The sequence below is a fragment of the Colletotrichum navitas genome (assembly GCF_030913465.1).
Source record: "Colletotrichum navitas strain CBS 125086 chromosome Unknown LY79scaffold_2, whole genome shotgun sequence".
Lineage (NCBI taxonomy): Eukaryota > Fungi > Ascomycota > Sordariomycetes > Glomerellales > Glomerellaceae > Colletotrichum > Colletotrichum navitas.
This window is the reverse complement of record NW_026850548.1, coordinates 1,392,384-1,407,986: the sequence shown is the minus strand read 5'-3', so window position 1 is coordinate 1,407,986 and position 15,603 is coordinate 1,392,384. Positions and strand designations below refer to the sequence as shown.

At 53.5% G+C, this 15,603-nt stretch overlaps 4 protein-coding genes across 4 annotated transcripts; all 4 read left to right on the top strand.

Moving 5' to 3' along the window:
- The first annotated feature begins 1,345 nt into the window (after positions 1-1,345).
- Positions 1,346-2,975, top strand: LY79DRAFT_150749 (uncharacterized protein). Its single transcript, XM_060551044.1, has 3 exons — positions 1,346-2,160; positions 2,210-2,340; positions 2,397-2,975. Exons 1-3 carry the CDS (start codon positions 1,706-1,708, stop codon positions 2,606-2,608), a joined length of 798 nt encoding a protein of 265 aa, XP_060420351.1. The 5' UTR covers positions 1,346-1,705; the 3' UTR covers positions 2,609-2,975.
- A 1,163-nt stretch (positions 2,976-4,138) lies between these two features.
- LY79DRAFT_683750 (carbon-nitrogen hydrolase) lies at positions 4,139-5,973 on the top strand (the record flags this gene model as incomplete). The annotated part of the gene is made up of 4 exons (XM_060564616.1): positions 4,139-4,710; positions 4,823-5,153; positions 5,263-5,753; positions 5,795-5,973. Exons 1-4 carry the CDS (start codon positions 4,575-4,577, stop codon positions 5,971-5,973), a joined length of 1,137 nt encoding a protein of 378 aa, XP_060420350.1. The 5' UTR covers positions 4,139-4,574.
- A 3,789-nt stretch (positions 5,974-9,762) lies between these two features.
- On the top strand, positions 9,763-11,195 carry LY79DRAFT_504916 (uncharacterized protein; the record flags this gene model as incomplete). Its single annotated transcript, XM_060553557.1, has 4 exons — positions 9,763-10,012; positions 10,072-10,153; positions 10,206-10,357; positions 10,408-11,195. 4 exons carry the CDS (start codon positions 9,763-9,765, stop codon positions 11,193-11,195), a joined length of 1,272 nt encoding a protein of 423 aa, XP_060420349.1.
- Positions 11,196-11,745: 550 nt separating this feature from the next.
- Positions 11,746-14,752, top strand: LY79DRAFT_536017 (trub family pseudouridylate synthase). The gene is made up of 12 exons (XM_060556557.1): positions 11,746-12,001; positions 12,082-12,194; positions 12,257-12,300; positions 12,799-12,845; positions 12,898-12,913; positions 12,982-13,103; positions 13,160-13,263; positions 13,320-13,391; positions 13,446-13,661; positions 13,767-13,821; positions 13,884-13,988; positions 14,049-14,752. The coding sequence occupies exons 1-12, from the start codon at positions 11,884-11,886 to the stop codon at positions 14,498-14,500; spliced, it is 1,464 nt and encodes a 487-aa protein (XP_060420348.1). The 5' UTR covers positions 11,746-11,883; the 3' UTR covers positions 14,501-14,752.
- The last annotated feature ends 851 nt before the right edge of the window (positions 14,753-15,603 follow it).

The window sequence follows — 15,603 nt, the reverse complement described above, 5'->3', positions numbered from 1 at the left end:
AGCCTCGCTATAGGATCCAGCGCGTCTATTAACCAACAAGGCAACGCACACAGACAGCCATCGGTTGGCTCGACTTACAGTCGCTGCCGCTGCCGCGCTCCCGGCGGCGACGCAACATCTTCCTACTCGGTGCTAGCGGACCAAGACTCCGCCCACCACACCTGGCTTCCTCTCATTTGCTCCAGACGCCCCCGCCCAGTGGTCACTTGCAGCCCAATTTCCGTGAATAGCAGACGATGTGATAGTGGCTGCATATGCCGCTAGCCTTCTCGAACTGCTCGCGCGGACAAGAGGGTAGGTTGCGTCGCGTCTCCTCGCGAAGAGCGCCGGAGCGACGCTGTTCCTCGTACTGGTGGCCGGTCATAGAGCGGAGCTTGCGCAGTCTTGTTCTCCGGTTCCGTCTTGTGCAGCATTCTGAGAATCCATATGGGAAATCGATTTCTGGCTCGGGTCTGTCCTCTCGGATCGACTTGAAAAGGAGACGACGCCCCGACCTTGGATATTACCGGACTTCAAAGATTTTTTTCTCTCCAGCTTGAACTGTTCTCTTCCCTCTTTTACTGGTCTAGATCCCTTGGCCTTCCATGAAGGCTTGATTCATCTCATGAGCCATCGTCGTGTACCTCCTCCAGTTGTCGTGGTATGACTATGATAGGCTGAGGTCTTCCGCTCATAGACACGGTGTAAATTCCACGGATAGCTCACCTGTCTCGTCAGAGTTGGTTACACCAGCATGAATTCCTTCCCTTCTTATCCGTCTTCTACTACGAGTCTTCCCGCACTGTCCGACAGGTTACCCGAGTTTGATTACTATGGGGCACTTGAACGACTTGCACCACCTATCAGTCGTCAGCTTGAGGGTCCAAAATTGTCGCCAGTTGTAGACCCTCGGATCTGTGCCCCTTCATCAGCTTTCTGGTCTTCGTTGATCCTTGTAGAATCCATTACCGCTTCTTCCATTCGCCATTGGAAACATAGTGTTTGACCTCAACCGGACTGAGGTCTCACCTGGCCTCGCGCTTTGTAGTTCAACTGTTTGAGCCGTGTCCCTGCGGGCGTCACAGTGGTACCGTCATCGCCGTTGGGACCCTTGCATGCCAAACAAGAGGGAAACCACAACCCTCCCATTGCGAATGGAATATGGCATTCTGACGCTCTGAATTCCATCATCAGCCAAAGAGTAGCCCTGATGATAAAACGCATGCTTCATTCATTGTTAATCCAAGGCTCCAGAAGACGTCTTAGGCATGGAGGTCTGACTATCCGTTAGTGATGCTTCGAGATTCTACAAGATCTGCTGTCTAGTGAGGTATCGCGACGTTTATGATAAACGATATGATAGTCTAGGACGAAGAACAAGGCTACTTGACAGGGACAAGCGGCGCAGGTTCGGCGATATTGGCCTGGCGTACGACTTGAGTACTCCTTGTGAGTCCATCCGTGTCCCACAAAAGGGGCGAGTTTGGGTTGCACATTCTCAAAGATGGAGCATCCACAATCAAATTTCAAACAAATCGCTGCTTGAGTCTGCAAATTCCTGTATGAGATACCACATGGACCGTTCTCAGTATGTTGCCGCCAGCTTGCCAAGTTAGCTGGCTACTGAGCAGAGGGAGATATATAATAGCGATAATCGAAAGCCGTTATTGAGATCAGAGATTCCTCATCACCGCCACAGTCAACCAGGCAGGTCCATATCGGAACCATGGCGACAAGGCTCGGTCTCATCTTCAGCATTCTTGCCTTCCAGGCGCTCTCATTCCCGGCTGGGTCACCTCGAACCCCGAGCCCGGAGACTTGGTCTCTCATGGGCTTCCGACGTGCTTGTTCAGAAGATCAGGCGGAGTGCACTTACAGCTTCCTCATCTCCGAAGACCCGGCAATAGCCCCCAAGTATTGCAACTTCACCATCGATGCAGCGGGTGGACTCCCTGCGTACCAAACCGACTTCTCGGCCCTCGAATGCCCTGGCTCCCCGGAGTACACGGTCAACGGCGGCTGGGATGAGCAAAAGTTCGTTACCCTGACGGTAATCAACCAGCAGAGGGGTCTTCTATCCTTCTTTTCGGCCAGGGATTCGGATCTTTGGGCCGGCAACGAAGTCAACCCGCAGACCTCCAATGTCTTCAATCACCCAATGGCCACCAAGCGAGATGCGATGCAAGTAGCAGAATACAAGACCAAGAAAGACAAGGCTGAGGACAACAAGGCCTAGAGGAGTAGGAAGCGACTGGAAGAAGCGAAGAAAAGGGGGGGGACAGAAGAAGTTAGAGGAAGCAAGGGAAAGGGACGGGGGTGTTGCCTATGCTTCAGAGTGGAAGCTTGTGGACGTCATCAGATGTGAGTTGAGGTGCTTCACCGATGAAGTTGATGATAAGACTGACCACGTCGTCCAGACGAGTTCCTCACCGGGCCTTTCACCGACAGGCTCGTCATAATGGTTGGGGTCCGGAGTGGCAACTCGACGATCGAATCTTGTCATATAACCATCCGACCGTTCGAGGGACTTAAGCCTCCGGGCAAGAGTTTCGCGCATCAGAACTGCAAGGACGGAGGCTGGTCAGCTTCCTGGCGTCACAACGAGACAACCGCCACGTACTGCCTATGATTGAAACAAGGAGGCAATGCTCATAATCTGGATGAAAAAAACGATTGGGTCTCTTCATGAAATTCTTCAAAACATGTCTCGTGATATTCATAATCTGGGCTGTACTTTGTTGACACAAAGTGGTGGTTCAAGTGAAATACTATAACTCCGCGGCTCTCGTTACATATATACCTCACCAAAAACAAAGGCGATACGGTGATTAGGGACCGGACTTCTAATTCCCATTACCGGTACATGTCCAGACTGTTGTAAACCTTGATTCTGATCACCGTAGTGCTCTGCTGCTGGGTAGAAACAGACAGCAGCCGGCTCTGGGGAAACGAACGTATCAAGTGGCAATCGTGAAGCGCTGAAATCTTCGGGGCGCTTTCCTTGTTGCTTACAAGTCGGGAAGCTTACTGCTTAACGTTCACATTAGCGGCGGCATGGTAGTGGCGTCTGACTGGCCGGGCCAAGCGCTGGAAGCTCGTGGGGAGGCTGGTTGGAACGGACTGGAAAGTAGGTGAGGAGAGCCGCATGTCGAACGAATAGAGTGAGTAGACCGGCCGACCTTCTCCACCAGAACCGTTGTGTCGGAAGAGCCTCTCATCCAGACAGTGGGTTTTCAAACAGGGATCGGCAGAAGAAACCCCTCGAGTGGCTTGCATCTGGACAGGACAAAACTGGCCATGGTGAGGTGGCGTGACCAGGACCGAGTGCGGTCAGCCCTTGCTGGTTGGGCTTGCTGGTCAACTCGCAGAAGCTAACCCCGGCATCATACAGAGGTACTCCGTACTTTGTAGTTTAGTCGCGAATCCTTCACCCCCAGGCCCTGCTCCGCGGTTCCCTCGCGGTTGGATCGCACCCACAAGCTGAGTTACGGTCAGCGGCGTTCGTCGCATCTGCATCCAAGACTGTGTGACGCTCGGTAGTCGTCCAGTGTTGAGCCACCAACATCGGAGCAGGACGGAAGGAGCAGTTCATACGATCAAGGGACACGGCAGATATACACTGTCTTGCCCCTTTCTACCTCAATCTCGGGATGTTCTCCAGCGTCCGTCACCAGCCTGTGGATACAACACATTGGTAAGGCTGTGGTGTGGACCTACCTGTTACCTCCTCGGACCAAACCGAGTTGGGCAGCTGAGGATAGGAAAGCCTGACTGAACGTCCGCTGGGGAGTGACGGAACACAGACAGATTCTCCTATTCCAATAGGGAGTGTTCCAATGGGCATATTGCGCTTCTCATGCTGTTTGTGCGTGTTCAATCCTTCTCATGGTTGTGAGCAAGGGTTGCAGAGTACCTCGGCGGTTCTAATTGGACAAAGTAACCGTTGGTGATCGGGCGATTCCCAAGAGAGGTTAGGCGCCCTCCTTCGGTGGTCAAGGTCGCTGGAGGCGGGGCTAAACGTGGTAGAGCGGCAGACAATGAGAATGCACCTTGATCCATGCTAGCGTGCTTGCGGGCGGCCAGCCGGTTGAAGGTGACGAGTGGCTGCAGCTTGCAAGCGGGTTTTCCCCAAGGCTCTTGCACGCTGACAGCGGCAAACGTCGATATCCTGTTGGTTGTGCTTCATCACCACAAACGCATATTGACAATTGGCCGGCAACCCAAGAGCCAGGTGCAAAGTACCTCAGGTACCTCCATTCATCTTAGCGTCTTACCCCGTGCTCGGATCCCATTGCGACCTATCCCCCTTGCCCGCCGCTCCTTATTTCCCCCGCCCTCCATGTTGTATCTTTGCCCTCAAGATCACCTAGATTAACACCCTCTAGCCTTTTTTTCTGTTCCCCACTATCATCCTTCACCTCGCCTGGCATCGTATAGCCACTGCCTCCTTCCCTTTTTCTGGATGTCTTCGTCAAAACCGGACTACGATTTCCGTTCCTCTGAGGCGAGACGTGTGATCGGTCGAGGCGTTTTTGGAGACGGAGCATTTGGCATACTCGTCGATCTATCCTGCTCGTTGTTCACAGTCTTCGAAGATGAGGATAGGCTGCCTTCAGTTCGCTCCTCAAGTGGGCGACATCGACAATAACCTCAACCGCGCCGATTCGTGTTTGAGCAAAGCGAACACGGACGATCTTGATCTTCTTGTCCTGCCTGAGCTGGCTTTCACAGGTAAGTCTTGCAGCATGGGATTGGCGCTTCATCGCGGGGTGGAATGGTGATCTCGCAGCCTTTCCGACAGGAAACGCGAGCGCATACCATTCACATCGCTGACCCTTGTTAGGATACAACTTCAAATCGTTGCAGCAAATCTCGCCCTTTCTCGAGCCATCAGGCTCTGGCATTACCTCGCTGTGGGCTCGAACTACGGCCCTCAAATACAACTGCAATGTGGTCGTTGGCTACCCAGAGAAGGGAGATGTCTCCAACAACTGGCCTACGGGCCCGGAGTACTACAACTCTGCAATCGTGGTCAATGGAGATGGGGAGACAATTGCCAATTACCGGAAAAGTTTCCTATACTACACGGACGAGACCTGGGCGCTTGAGGGGAACAATGGGTTCTATGAGGGCTGGATTCCTGGTCTTGGAAACACGTCCATCGGTATCTGTAAGTGCTTCCCATGGCATTCATTATCCGTTTACTAACATGATTTATAAGGCATGGATCTAAAGTAAGTCTGGGTTTCCTGAGCCCAGTGACAGCCTGCTAACATCCAACAGCCCTTACAAGTTTCAAGCTCCGTGGCATGCTTTTGAGTTTGCCTTCCATGTTCTCGAGAATGAATCCAACTTGGTCATTGTGTCTATGGCATGGATGACTCGAGAGGATGGACGCCTGTTCAGTCGGATGCCCAATGAACCAGACATGGACACTTTGACCTACTGGGTCACTCGTTTGGAACCTCTCATTCGCTCAGATAACCAGGAGGAGATTATTGTTGTCTTCTGCAACCGAACTGGCAATGAGGACGAAGCAGTTTATGCAGGGACGAGCGCGGTTGTTGGGATTCAGGATGGGGAGGTCAAGATATACGGCCTCCTTGGCCGAGGAGAGAAGGAGCTCCTGGTTGTCGACACCAACAATCCTCCTTACGCAAAGCTTGTTTATCGCCCTGAGCGTGAGCGGTCGTCTACCGTGCAGTCCGAGATGCTGCAGCCAGATCGCCCATCCTCAGCTGCTCCATCCGGCTATAGTACTCTATCTCACAGCAGTGAGCCAAAGAAAGGAGTCTCGTCGCACACTCCGCCTCAGCCAACATCTCCACCAGAGAAATCTTCTTCTGTCTCGGGATCCCCTCAGAAGTCATCGATGAAGTCACCAACGTCAAGAAAGGCGAAGCGGACACCAAGGATCCAAATACCTCCCCTTCCTACTTTTCCGCCGGGGTCGCAATACGTAGACAGCACGGGCAGGTCGCCAAACAGCATTAATCTTCCAACCCCGACCGCCCCAAGCCCTACTCCCCAGGCGATCCGGCCGAAGCTCATCATTCCGCAGTCCCCACCCCTTCAACCGTGGCAGACCGATAGTCCGGTCCCTCAGAGCAGCCAGTCCACTCAGTCATTTCAATCCGTACTTTCCAATGGCTCGGTCCAATCGAACCCTCGCCCACCCGAAGACAGCACTCCATACCCTCACAGCGGCATTCCTCTGAGTGGTTATCCCAGAAAAGAGGATAAGAGGATATATGGCGGGAGTGTTTCCATCACCCACATGCCTTTCTCCCTAATCACTCCCTTCAAGGATCAGTCGCCAATGGAGCCCCGCTATTTCTGGCGACCTTCTGACAGTCTCTTGGAGACGTCGTTGCAATCACAGGAACGAAATCCGGTGGCAGAGCCAGATCACACCAGAACCCAGGCGTTCCACTTCCCGCTATTTACGCAAAATGAGTTAATTCCTCGAACTCACTCTTCAAATTCCATGCGCACAATAGCTACAGCTGGTAGCTCAAAGTCGAAGGTGCTCAGTGAACAGCCGTCGGAGGAGAAAAGGCGTGCTGCGTCTCAAAGTGGCAAGGCGCGTCACTCTAGCAAGTCGCGCTCTGGAGACCCCAGCAGCTCGAAGGGCGAGGCAACGTCAAAGGATGGTTTACCAGCTCGACCCTCATCGCCAAAGTCCCGCAACGCCAGTCGAACAAGGATGCTGGACCGCACCGACTCTGCCTTAGCACATCGTGAACAAGCAAACGCAATCACGCAACAGTTAGGATCCATTTCACAAAGAGCTGAGTCGGTGAACAAGAATCGAGGTCAGTCAGTGGACGCTGTGACTCTGCATCCCGACCCGTCATCGTCACCAAAGTCTCGCAATTGCAGCAGAAGCCGCCTCAGCGAGCACCTATCGTCCATCTTAATTGCGGCCAGCCCAACCATTTACAGTGACGAGTACAATCGGCGATCGCTGCCAGCGCTGCAGGACACCCAGAAGACGCAACCCCAGCGACCGATGTCCCGTATGAACCACCACGCAAGATCCGGGTCGATTACGGAAACTGAGAAAGCCAATCTGCGGAATGTTCGTCCTCCCTCAAGAGCCTCGATAAGCGGGGAACAAGCCGGTTCACGTCCCGCTTCTCGTGCAGTCAGTCGCGGTCGGCAGCCCGGCTCGAAGTTTTCCCCTCCGAAGATGTCGCCGCACGACCCTTCTAGTCCTCCGGTTCAAGATGCAGATGAGATCATCCGCATTGAGCGTGACAGAAGATCTTCCATTGCATCCAAGCCTCCCACCGGATCGCCTGGTTCTCGGCCGCCGTTCGAGAGGGTCGAAGCTATTTTGTGTCCTACCTGCCCTGTTCATGGTCGAGACTCAACTGCATCAGCTCCAGTCGCTACCTCGACGTCTTCAGGGCACAGGACTTCTCCCGATTTGAGTCATCGCAGATCGTTGTCTTCTCCTGCAGAAGCAAACGGTACTGAGAACACCAGCGCCGCCACGAATAGAAAAGGAGGAGACAATCCCAACTACTCGGTCACTGTATCTAACAAGTCCAGTGATGCATACTCTCCTGCTGAAACTATTGGGACAGTCTCTTCAGCTGACCGCTCACCTTCCACACCACTGTTCGAGCCACAGACCCCACGCGCCATGGTCATCATTCGCGACGCCAAAAATAACAACATTGGAGGAACGCCTGATCTGCCAGGTAATCTTGCCGACTTGGCTTGCCTGGATAGGAACTTCGGGCTGTCCTCAGACGGCCCAAATGCTATAGTAGCATAGACATCTCTCGCGCGAGCTCGCAGCTCACTTTTCAATGTGGGTTTTTATTTTCCCTTTTTCTTCTTCATTTTCAGCTTAGCGGGGAGTCTGGTCCTCATTCACGAGGAGCAAATGGTCTATCATTTTGAGGGAAGAATACCAATGCATATAATGAACGGAAGGATCCGAATGGAGTTTGACATGACGTTATGGATGAAATGGGTGGAGATGGATTGAAATGGATTTGGATCTGATTTAGATATTATGTTAGCTCTCATGACAACGGTGGTGGTGTGTCCGCTCATCTGTGCCTTGCGCGTTCTTACCTGTGAGATGTAATAAGTCAACTAATTCTAACAAATAAATAGCCTCGTTACTGTGAACCATGAGTCTAATCGACAACTCCACTATAATTCAGATTATAACCGGATCAACGGGAATAGTGACCTTTGATTACGCTGCAAGATGGAAACAAAAGTGCGGTTATGTACTTATTGAGGGTGTCGCTGATCGTTATGGGGTTACTTAAGAGATATTTTGTACCTATGCGACCCCGAGAGAGACCGTTATGTACCGGTACCTTAGTTACTTCAAAGATACTAGAGTTCTGCTAGACTTTCGTATGGGAGAACAACTTCCGACAAGGACTTGAGTTACGATTACCCTACGATCATAAACCATTAACGGTATACCCGGCTCAAATTGAGCCTGATGTGACACGATCCGTACTTGGGGCTGTTGCTGACTGGAATCACAATGTCGGAAAATGACACTCTGAGTGAGGTTGTCGGTCAGCCTCCATGTACGCTTTTGACATTTGTCCTTGTGTGGCTATTGGGAAAAGGGATAAATGCCCAGTGCGGACTGGCCACGGCACATCCCCCGTATCAACCTTCTTGACTTGTACTCCATCATGAGATCAGCCGAGAATATCTGAGGAGTTATACTGATTGGATCGCGTTTGCCTGGCGCATTCAGTGGTCCAAGATCGGGCTATCCCGCACATGAGCCGATGACCATGCCAAACTGCGTCCATCTGTTCTCCGGACTACCCAAGTCGCTGTCTAAACGATGAAGATAAATGTGACAGGCACCAGCCCTAGGTCCCATTAACCATTCTAGTCAATACCACCAATACGGGAACTAGGAGGCACCTTGTTTTCCGTTGCTCTCTATTGCTTTCAGGGCGCTAGGCCGTCCAACAGGTCAGACAAACAACTTTCATAACCAATCAAGTGACGGAGAGGGGTTCCCGCGCCCGAAGAGGTTGCTGATGTGTGAATCTAACCAGGGATTCTTGCAGCTTGCCCCTCCAGCCGTCCAGGGTTGTTGCATTCTGAGTGGCTGGGACCCCGGTCAGCACTCTGCACACCATCGTCCACCACGGCGCTAGGAGGACCAGCGACGTGAGCTGGTCTCGCCCTCTCAATCCGCGAACAACGAAGGAGGCAACGGCGGTGTGGTAGGTATTGCAAACAAACCAACCTGTGGACTTGGCCACAGCCAACGAGGCCGCCGAGCTTCTTGTCCCAGCCAGATAGATGCGTCGGCTCACCGGATGGTCGCTGGGGGAGCCCTGATGTCTTCCCTAAGATGTATCGACCTCCGTGCCACCCCAATTCTTTTGGACCCCAATCACACACACCAAGAGAACCAACGAGGTGATGAGATGTGCAGTTGCCTGCGCCCCTCGTCACAATCACAACCTCACTGTTTCCTCTTTCGCAAGCACCGAAACACATATGAAGCCTCGTTTGGCATTGCTCGCAATCTGGGAGCCTCGCGTCGTCATACCACGCATTCGCCTTTAAATCTTACTCATCGGCATCTTTGCCGCACAACCTCCCGGAGAGAACCTGCCGTACAACCGGTCTTCGCAGGCATGTAAAATAGGTGCATCGTCCCTCAGACAGTTCTTGCGCCGGGCTCCTCGTGGAGGCCCTCGACCCAACAAACGACGACTCAGAGTCAAGCCGGTGATTCGTAAATCCAGCATCCACGCGCCTCCTCTATCGAAAATGCGGTTGGCCCTGAGCACCATTGTGCTGGGCGTTTGGCTGGGCCACGCCTCGGCTATCCACGTGGCCAACGGTTCACCTTGCCAGACACTCTGCGGCAACGTACTGGACGCAACGACGGAGACGGACGTTGTCTGCAGCGAGAACGGTTATTCCGTTGGCGCTGGCCCCGTGTACCAGCAATGTGTTTCTTGCGAGTTGACCAGCGACTACTCGACAGCAACCCAGACGGACACGCAGTGGCTATTGTGTACGTCATCATTGTTCCCGAGATGCGGGCTTGTGGTAGATTTGTGCTAATCTTCCCAGATAACCTACGATACGCCGTCTCGTACTGTCTGTTCGGTTATCCAAACAACCCCGATGTGGGCTCCAGCCCTTGTCTTACAAGGTTTGTCGCCGTCTTGTCTCGCCGTAGTCCTGCATGTTGACGTGTTGATTAGAACTGCTTGCGAGCCTTTGCAAAATGCAGTAATGTATAATGACCTGGCACCAAACGGCACCGAGTATGACTACTGTTCGGCATGGAACCATAACCAGGTCGGAAGTTGCGCTGCCTGCCTGCGCGCGGGAGACAATCATTACTTGACCAATTGTGAGTTCTGGGGTCAAAAAGCCCATGGTCTTTTTCTGACAAGCACCCAGTCCTCACCATCTTGGATGCCGGTTGCCAACAGAGGCCGGAGCCCGGTGCTACGATTTCCGTCGAAGGCTCTCCTTTCTCCAAGACCCCGGTCAACGTCACGGAACCATCGCCAACCAACAAATACGTGTCGAAATACAACAACGGCCCTATCAGCTTGGGCGGCAAGGTTGGTATCGCCATCGGAGGTGTAGTCCTCATCCTGGCGATTGCTGGCTTCTGTATTGTGTGGAACGGCAAGAGAAGGCGCAGAGCGTTCCTGAAGCAGCTCGAAATGAAGCAAAAGGGCCCCGCCGCTTGGCCATCGCCCCTGAACACGGTCGGCATCAATGGCACTCCGCTAAGCCAGCGACCACTACGAAGCTGGGACGACACCCCGAGCACCCAAGGACCCACGCGAGGCTGGGACGACTCTCCCCTGAGCCCTCAGGGAGAGAATGCCTTCCCGAGATACTTCTCGCCGTACTCGTCCCAGTACAATAGCCCTGTGAGCGGCAACGAGGCGCCGACCACGCAGTGGCCAGTGGACCAAGCGGCTTCCAGGGCTCAACCGCTGGAAATCGGCGTCGCCCTCGGAGGCGCCGGCTCTGAAAACAACTGGTCCGAGCCCAAGGGAAAGGGCAGGTCAGAGTCGTATGAGTTGAGAGACATCGAGGGCGATTGGGACGCACGTCAGAGGCATCCCAGTCCTCCGGTCCTCCAGCATCCAGGACATTCGAGGTACGCGGAGCATAACCCGGCAGCGTACCACGGTCTGACAGAGGAGGACATCAGGAGAGGGTACATTTAGGGCGGCGAACGAGATGTTTGGCGGTATGATGAGGTGTGGCATATAATTTGAGCTTTCAAAGCTGTCGCGATCTGTTTGTCATTAGCGGGAGTTTAGCATTGTGGGAGACACCGATTGATAGCCTTCAGTTTTGAGGCCTGAATGTAGAAGCCTTTTCGGCAATGATCTGAGATGTTGTAAGAAATGCAAACGTAACGAACGATGCCAGTATTCATATATGTGTTATGAAAACAATGAGCTTCGTTTGAAAATATGATTGCTGGATACCGGTGAGTAGTACGGATAGTTCCATTGGTATCCATTCGTTGTGAACACAAACGTGAACATGAATAACAATGCTTACTGCTGTAGTTTTTGCGTGCATGGCTGCGCAAGACTGGACCCTGGAAAGATGGAATGGCAGCAAGTCGCGCCCGGTGGGTGTGTGGCTGAACGCGGGCGGTGAGCCAGTGACGTCCATTCAATGGCCAACGGGCGCCACACTGTGGGCCCGGACGCATTTTTTTGGCAGCTTCCACCCCACAGCAGGAGAAAAAAATTTGGATTGGGAAGCTTCAAGTCCTCCAACACCCACGACGAGACCTTCCATTCCCGACGTTCGCGAGTACCTGCCGCCGCAACGTCAAGCACAAAGACCCCCAATTGCACCTGAAACGCCTGTCGCCGTTCCAAGGACAATACGGAAACAATGGCCATGGAGGTCGTCAAGCACGGCGAGGAGGAGGAGTTCGCCATCAAGCCGCAGGCCTCGGTTCCCCAGCTGGACACAAGCAGCTGGCCTCTGTTGCTCAAGAACTACGACAAGCGCAAGTTCCCTTCTTAATCCTTTGGGCTTGAGCGGATCGCTCGTAGAGATCAATCAAACGGCCGACTGACCGGTCTGTAGTTCTCGTCCGGACGGGTCACTTCACCCCCATTCCGGCAGGATGCAGCCCTCTGAAGCGAGACATCAAGTCGTACATCTCCAGCGGTGTCATCAACCTCGACAAGCCCTCCAACGTATGTCTTCCGTGGCACGTACACATCAATTAGCATGGCCAGTTGTGCTAACAATTGCCCAGCCCAGTTCCCACGAGGTTGTCGCCTGGGTCAAGCGAATGCTTCGGTATGCAATCCCCCCTCCCTGATGTTTGAAGCAGTGCCCCGCGTCCGAGTTGCGCGATATGCCCCTCTCCTCGAAACGGAACTTGATATCCTTTTACGAAAACCACGGCTTTTCGAAATACGATACCGATGGCGTATAGCGCGACGGGTTCGGATGGACAACGGGCGGTAAAGAATGACGTCGCGATCGGTTCGGCTGGATGCGCCGGGGGGGCGAAAATTTTCCACGGACTCCCAGGCCCATGGGAATAGACATGCTTCTCCCGAGAATCAGTCACCAGCGTGTCATGTAGAGGGCTGCAGTTGGCAGTTATGCATGCTTCAGACAAAATTCGTCGGAACTCGACTGACATGACCATCATGATGTCTCGACTGCCGTTGCCGTCAATCAATCAACAATCCTTGCGGCGGATGTATTTCGAGGGGCATTCAGGAACCGCGCACTCGGATGGGGAGCCTCGTCCAAAGACCGAATACTGACCTTGATTGTTGCGTGCAGCGTCGAAAAGACTGGTCACAGCGGAACCCTTGACCCCAAAGTTACCGGTGAGTCGGGTTCCACAAATTTGTCTCGAACGTGTTTTGCTAACTTTCTCAGGTTGTTTGATTGTTTGGTTAGTAGCAATCCACTGATCGCCGTTGGCGTGATCCATGAGAGACCTGCAACTGATGAATTATCCAGCATCGACCGTGCTACCAGACTCGTCAAGTCTCAGCAGTCGGCTGGTAAGGAGTATGTTGCCGTTATCCGTCTTCATGACAAGCTCCCCGGCGGCCAAGTCCAGTTTGCCCGTGCTCTCGAGAGTGAGTCAAAACCAATTCTGTTGCAGTTGTCCATATAGTTCTGACTCGCAATCTAGCCTTGACCGGCGCCCTCTTCCAGCGCCCGCCTTTGATCTCGGCCGTCAAGCGCCAGCTGCGCATCCGCACCATCCATGAGAGCAAGCTCATCGAGTTTGACAATGTACGTCGATGCGTTGCATTGCGAGAACCAACTGCTGACCGGTGCGTCAAATACAGGACCGTCATCTCGGTGTCTTCTGGGTCTCGTGCGAAGCTGGAACCTACATCCGTACTCTCTGCGTCCACCTGGTACGTTTCTTAGGCTTCCGTTTGGCCTCGGTTTCATTACTGACATGACTCTAGGGTCTCTTGCTCGGCGTTGGCGGTCACATGCAGGAGCTGCGCAGAGTGCGCAGTGGTGCCATGGACGAGACCAAGGGCATGGTCACTCTGCACGACGTGCTCGATGCTCAATGGACGATGGACAACACCAGAGACGAGTCTTACCTGCGCAAGGTCATCTCTCCCCTGGAGACTCTTCTCACTGGCTACAAGCGTATTGTGGTCAAGGATAGTGCCGTAAGTAACCTATTGCAACCCCGCTCTGCACGGTCAATGCGACCATGCGGGCAATGTCTCGGATCCGATTCACTGCTCCACCGTATATACTGACGTATGTGGCAGGTCAACGCCGTCTGCTACGGTGCTAAGCTCATGCTTCCCGGTCTTCTGAGATACGGTTAGTTGTCAACCCGGTAAAGGTCACCCATGCCTGCCATGCTGATTCGCCTTTTTTTTTAGAGTCCGAGATCGAGGTCCACGACGAGGTTGTCCTCATGACCACTAAGGGCGAGGCTATTGCCCTTGGTATCGCCCAGATGTCCACCGTTGAGATGTCGACATGCGGTACGTTTTTTTTTTCGTCATTGTATGCAGTCACGGTCCCTTTGGACTAACATCATGTAGATCACGGCGTTGTTGCCAAGGTCAAGCGGTGCATCATGGAGCGCGACCTGTACCCCAGGAGATGGGGACTGGGCCCCCTGGCCTCGGAGAAGAAGAAGCTCAAGGCCGACGGCAAGCTCGACAAGTACGGTCGTCCCAACGAGGCGACTCCCGCCAAGTGGGTATCCGAGTACAAGGACTTCGGCGCCGTCGAAGGTGCCACCGCGGCTGCAGCGTCTGCCCCGGCCACGCCCCTCAAGGCGGTGGAGACGACGACGGTCACCACCAGCGTTGCTGTCACCCCTGCCAACAACGAGGATGACGGCGAGACCAAGAAGCGCAAGAAGCACGAGGGCGAGACACCCGACGAGAAGGCGGAGCGCAAGCGTAGGAAGGCCGAGAAGAAGGCCGCCAAGGCGGCGAAGAAGGCGTCCAAGTCAGGTGGCGGTGACGACGATGACGACAGCGAGTAATCTCTGGCGAGTTGGATCTTCCCGATTGGCTCGATACCATGTGTTTGGTTGACAATGGTCGGTGGTTGGCTGTTGTATCATAAAAAAATGGCTTTGGCAAGTGGCGTTTGGTTCTGATTTCCTCCTGTTGAACATAGTGCGTACTGGCTGGATAGGAGTAGATAGGTCCTATACGAAAATTAAAAGCGACGGCTACTACTGTCGCATCAGTTCACGGTTTTTTTTTTTTTTCCTTCTTTTTTTTTCTTTTTTCCCTTCCTTTCCATGTCGGATTTTTTTACAAACAAGATCGACGTTGTTTCGACGGAAATACTCGATATCTGAAGGAGACTATTGAGCGAAATGTTGAAACGGAAGTACAGAAAAAATTATTAAGAAGAAGCACCTGGGTGGCGCGGCCCAGCATCCAGGGGATTCCAGACCAGCACAGCCAGGTCCGAGCTCAAGCGTGGATCTCGTCCGAACGGCTGCTGTTTAGCATCTCACTCGTATATGGTGACCATATACGTGTTCCATGCTTCGTCCGAAGACAAGTTCCCTGTGGGAAAAAGGGGTACACAAGGGTAGGAAGGCATTGTCGCCCGGCATGTCTCAGGCCACTTGTGTTAGTCGACCAAGGAAACTGTAGCATCTGTCATCGAATCCCTCCCCTCCCCCCGCTCTCTGATGGATGCCGCGTGGAATCGGAACAATGCACCTAAGAACCCCGTGGCTTGCTTAACTGGCAATGCGTTACTGAAGGCGGATCACTTTAATGCTCCCCTGAGGTGGCACTCGCGGCGGCACGTCACCCCACTGGGTTGCAACCTCCTATCTTTATTTGCACCTCAAATCCTCCATCCTTCGCGCCATGCTTCGCCACCCCGATAGGCACCGGCAGCTGGGGATCCCACCCCCCGGTCGCCCTCCGTCATCAACCACCGCCATCCCCGGCCAATTCCCGTGCATCCCCGGTGCGAGTCTCGGCCGAGGGTCAGAATGAGCCTCTTTCTCCAATCTCCATGGCGGACGACGTTACATGGTCATCCATGTGGCCATGCCCGACTGGCAAGGGGATCGGGAAAACGGCGGTTGCATGCACACTCACCTCATCCTTGATTTCA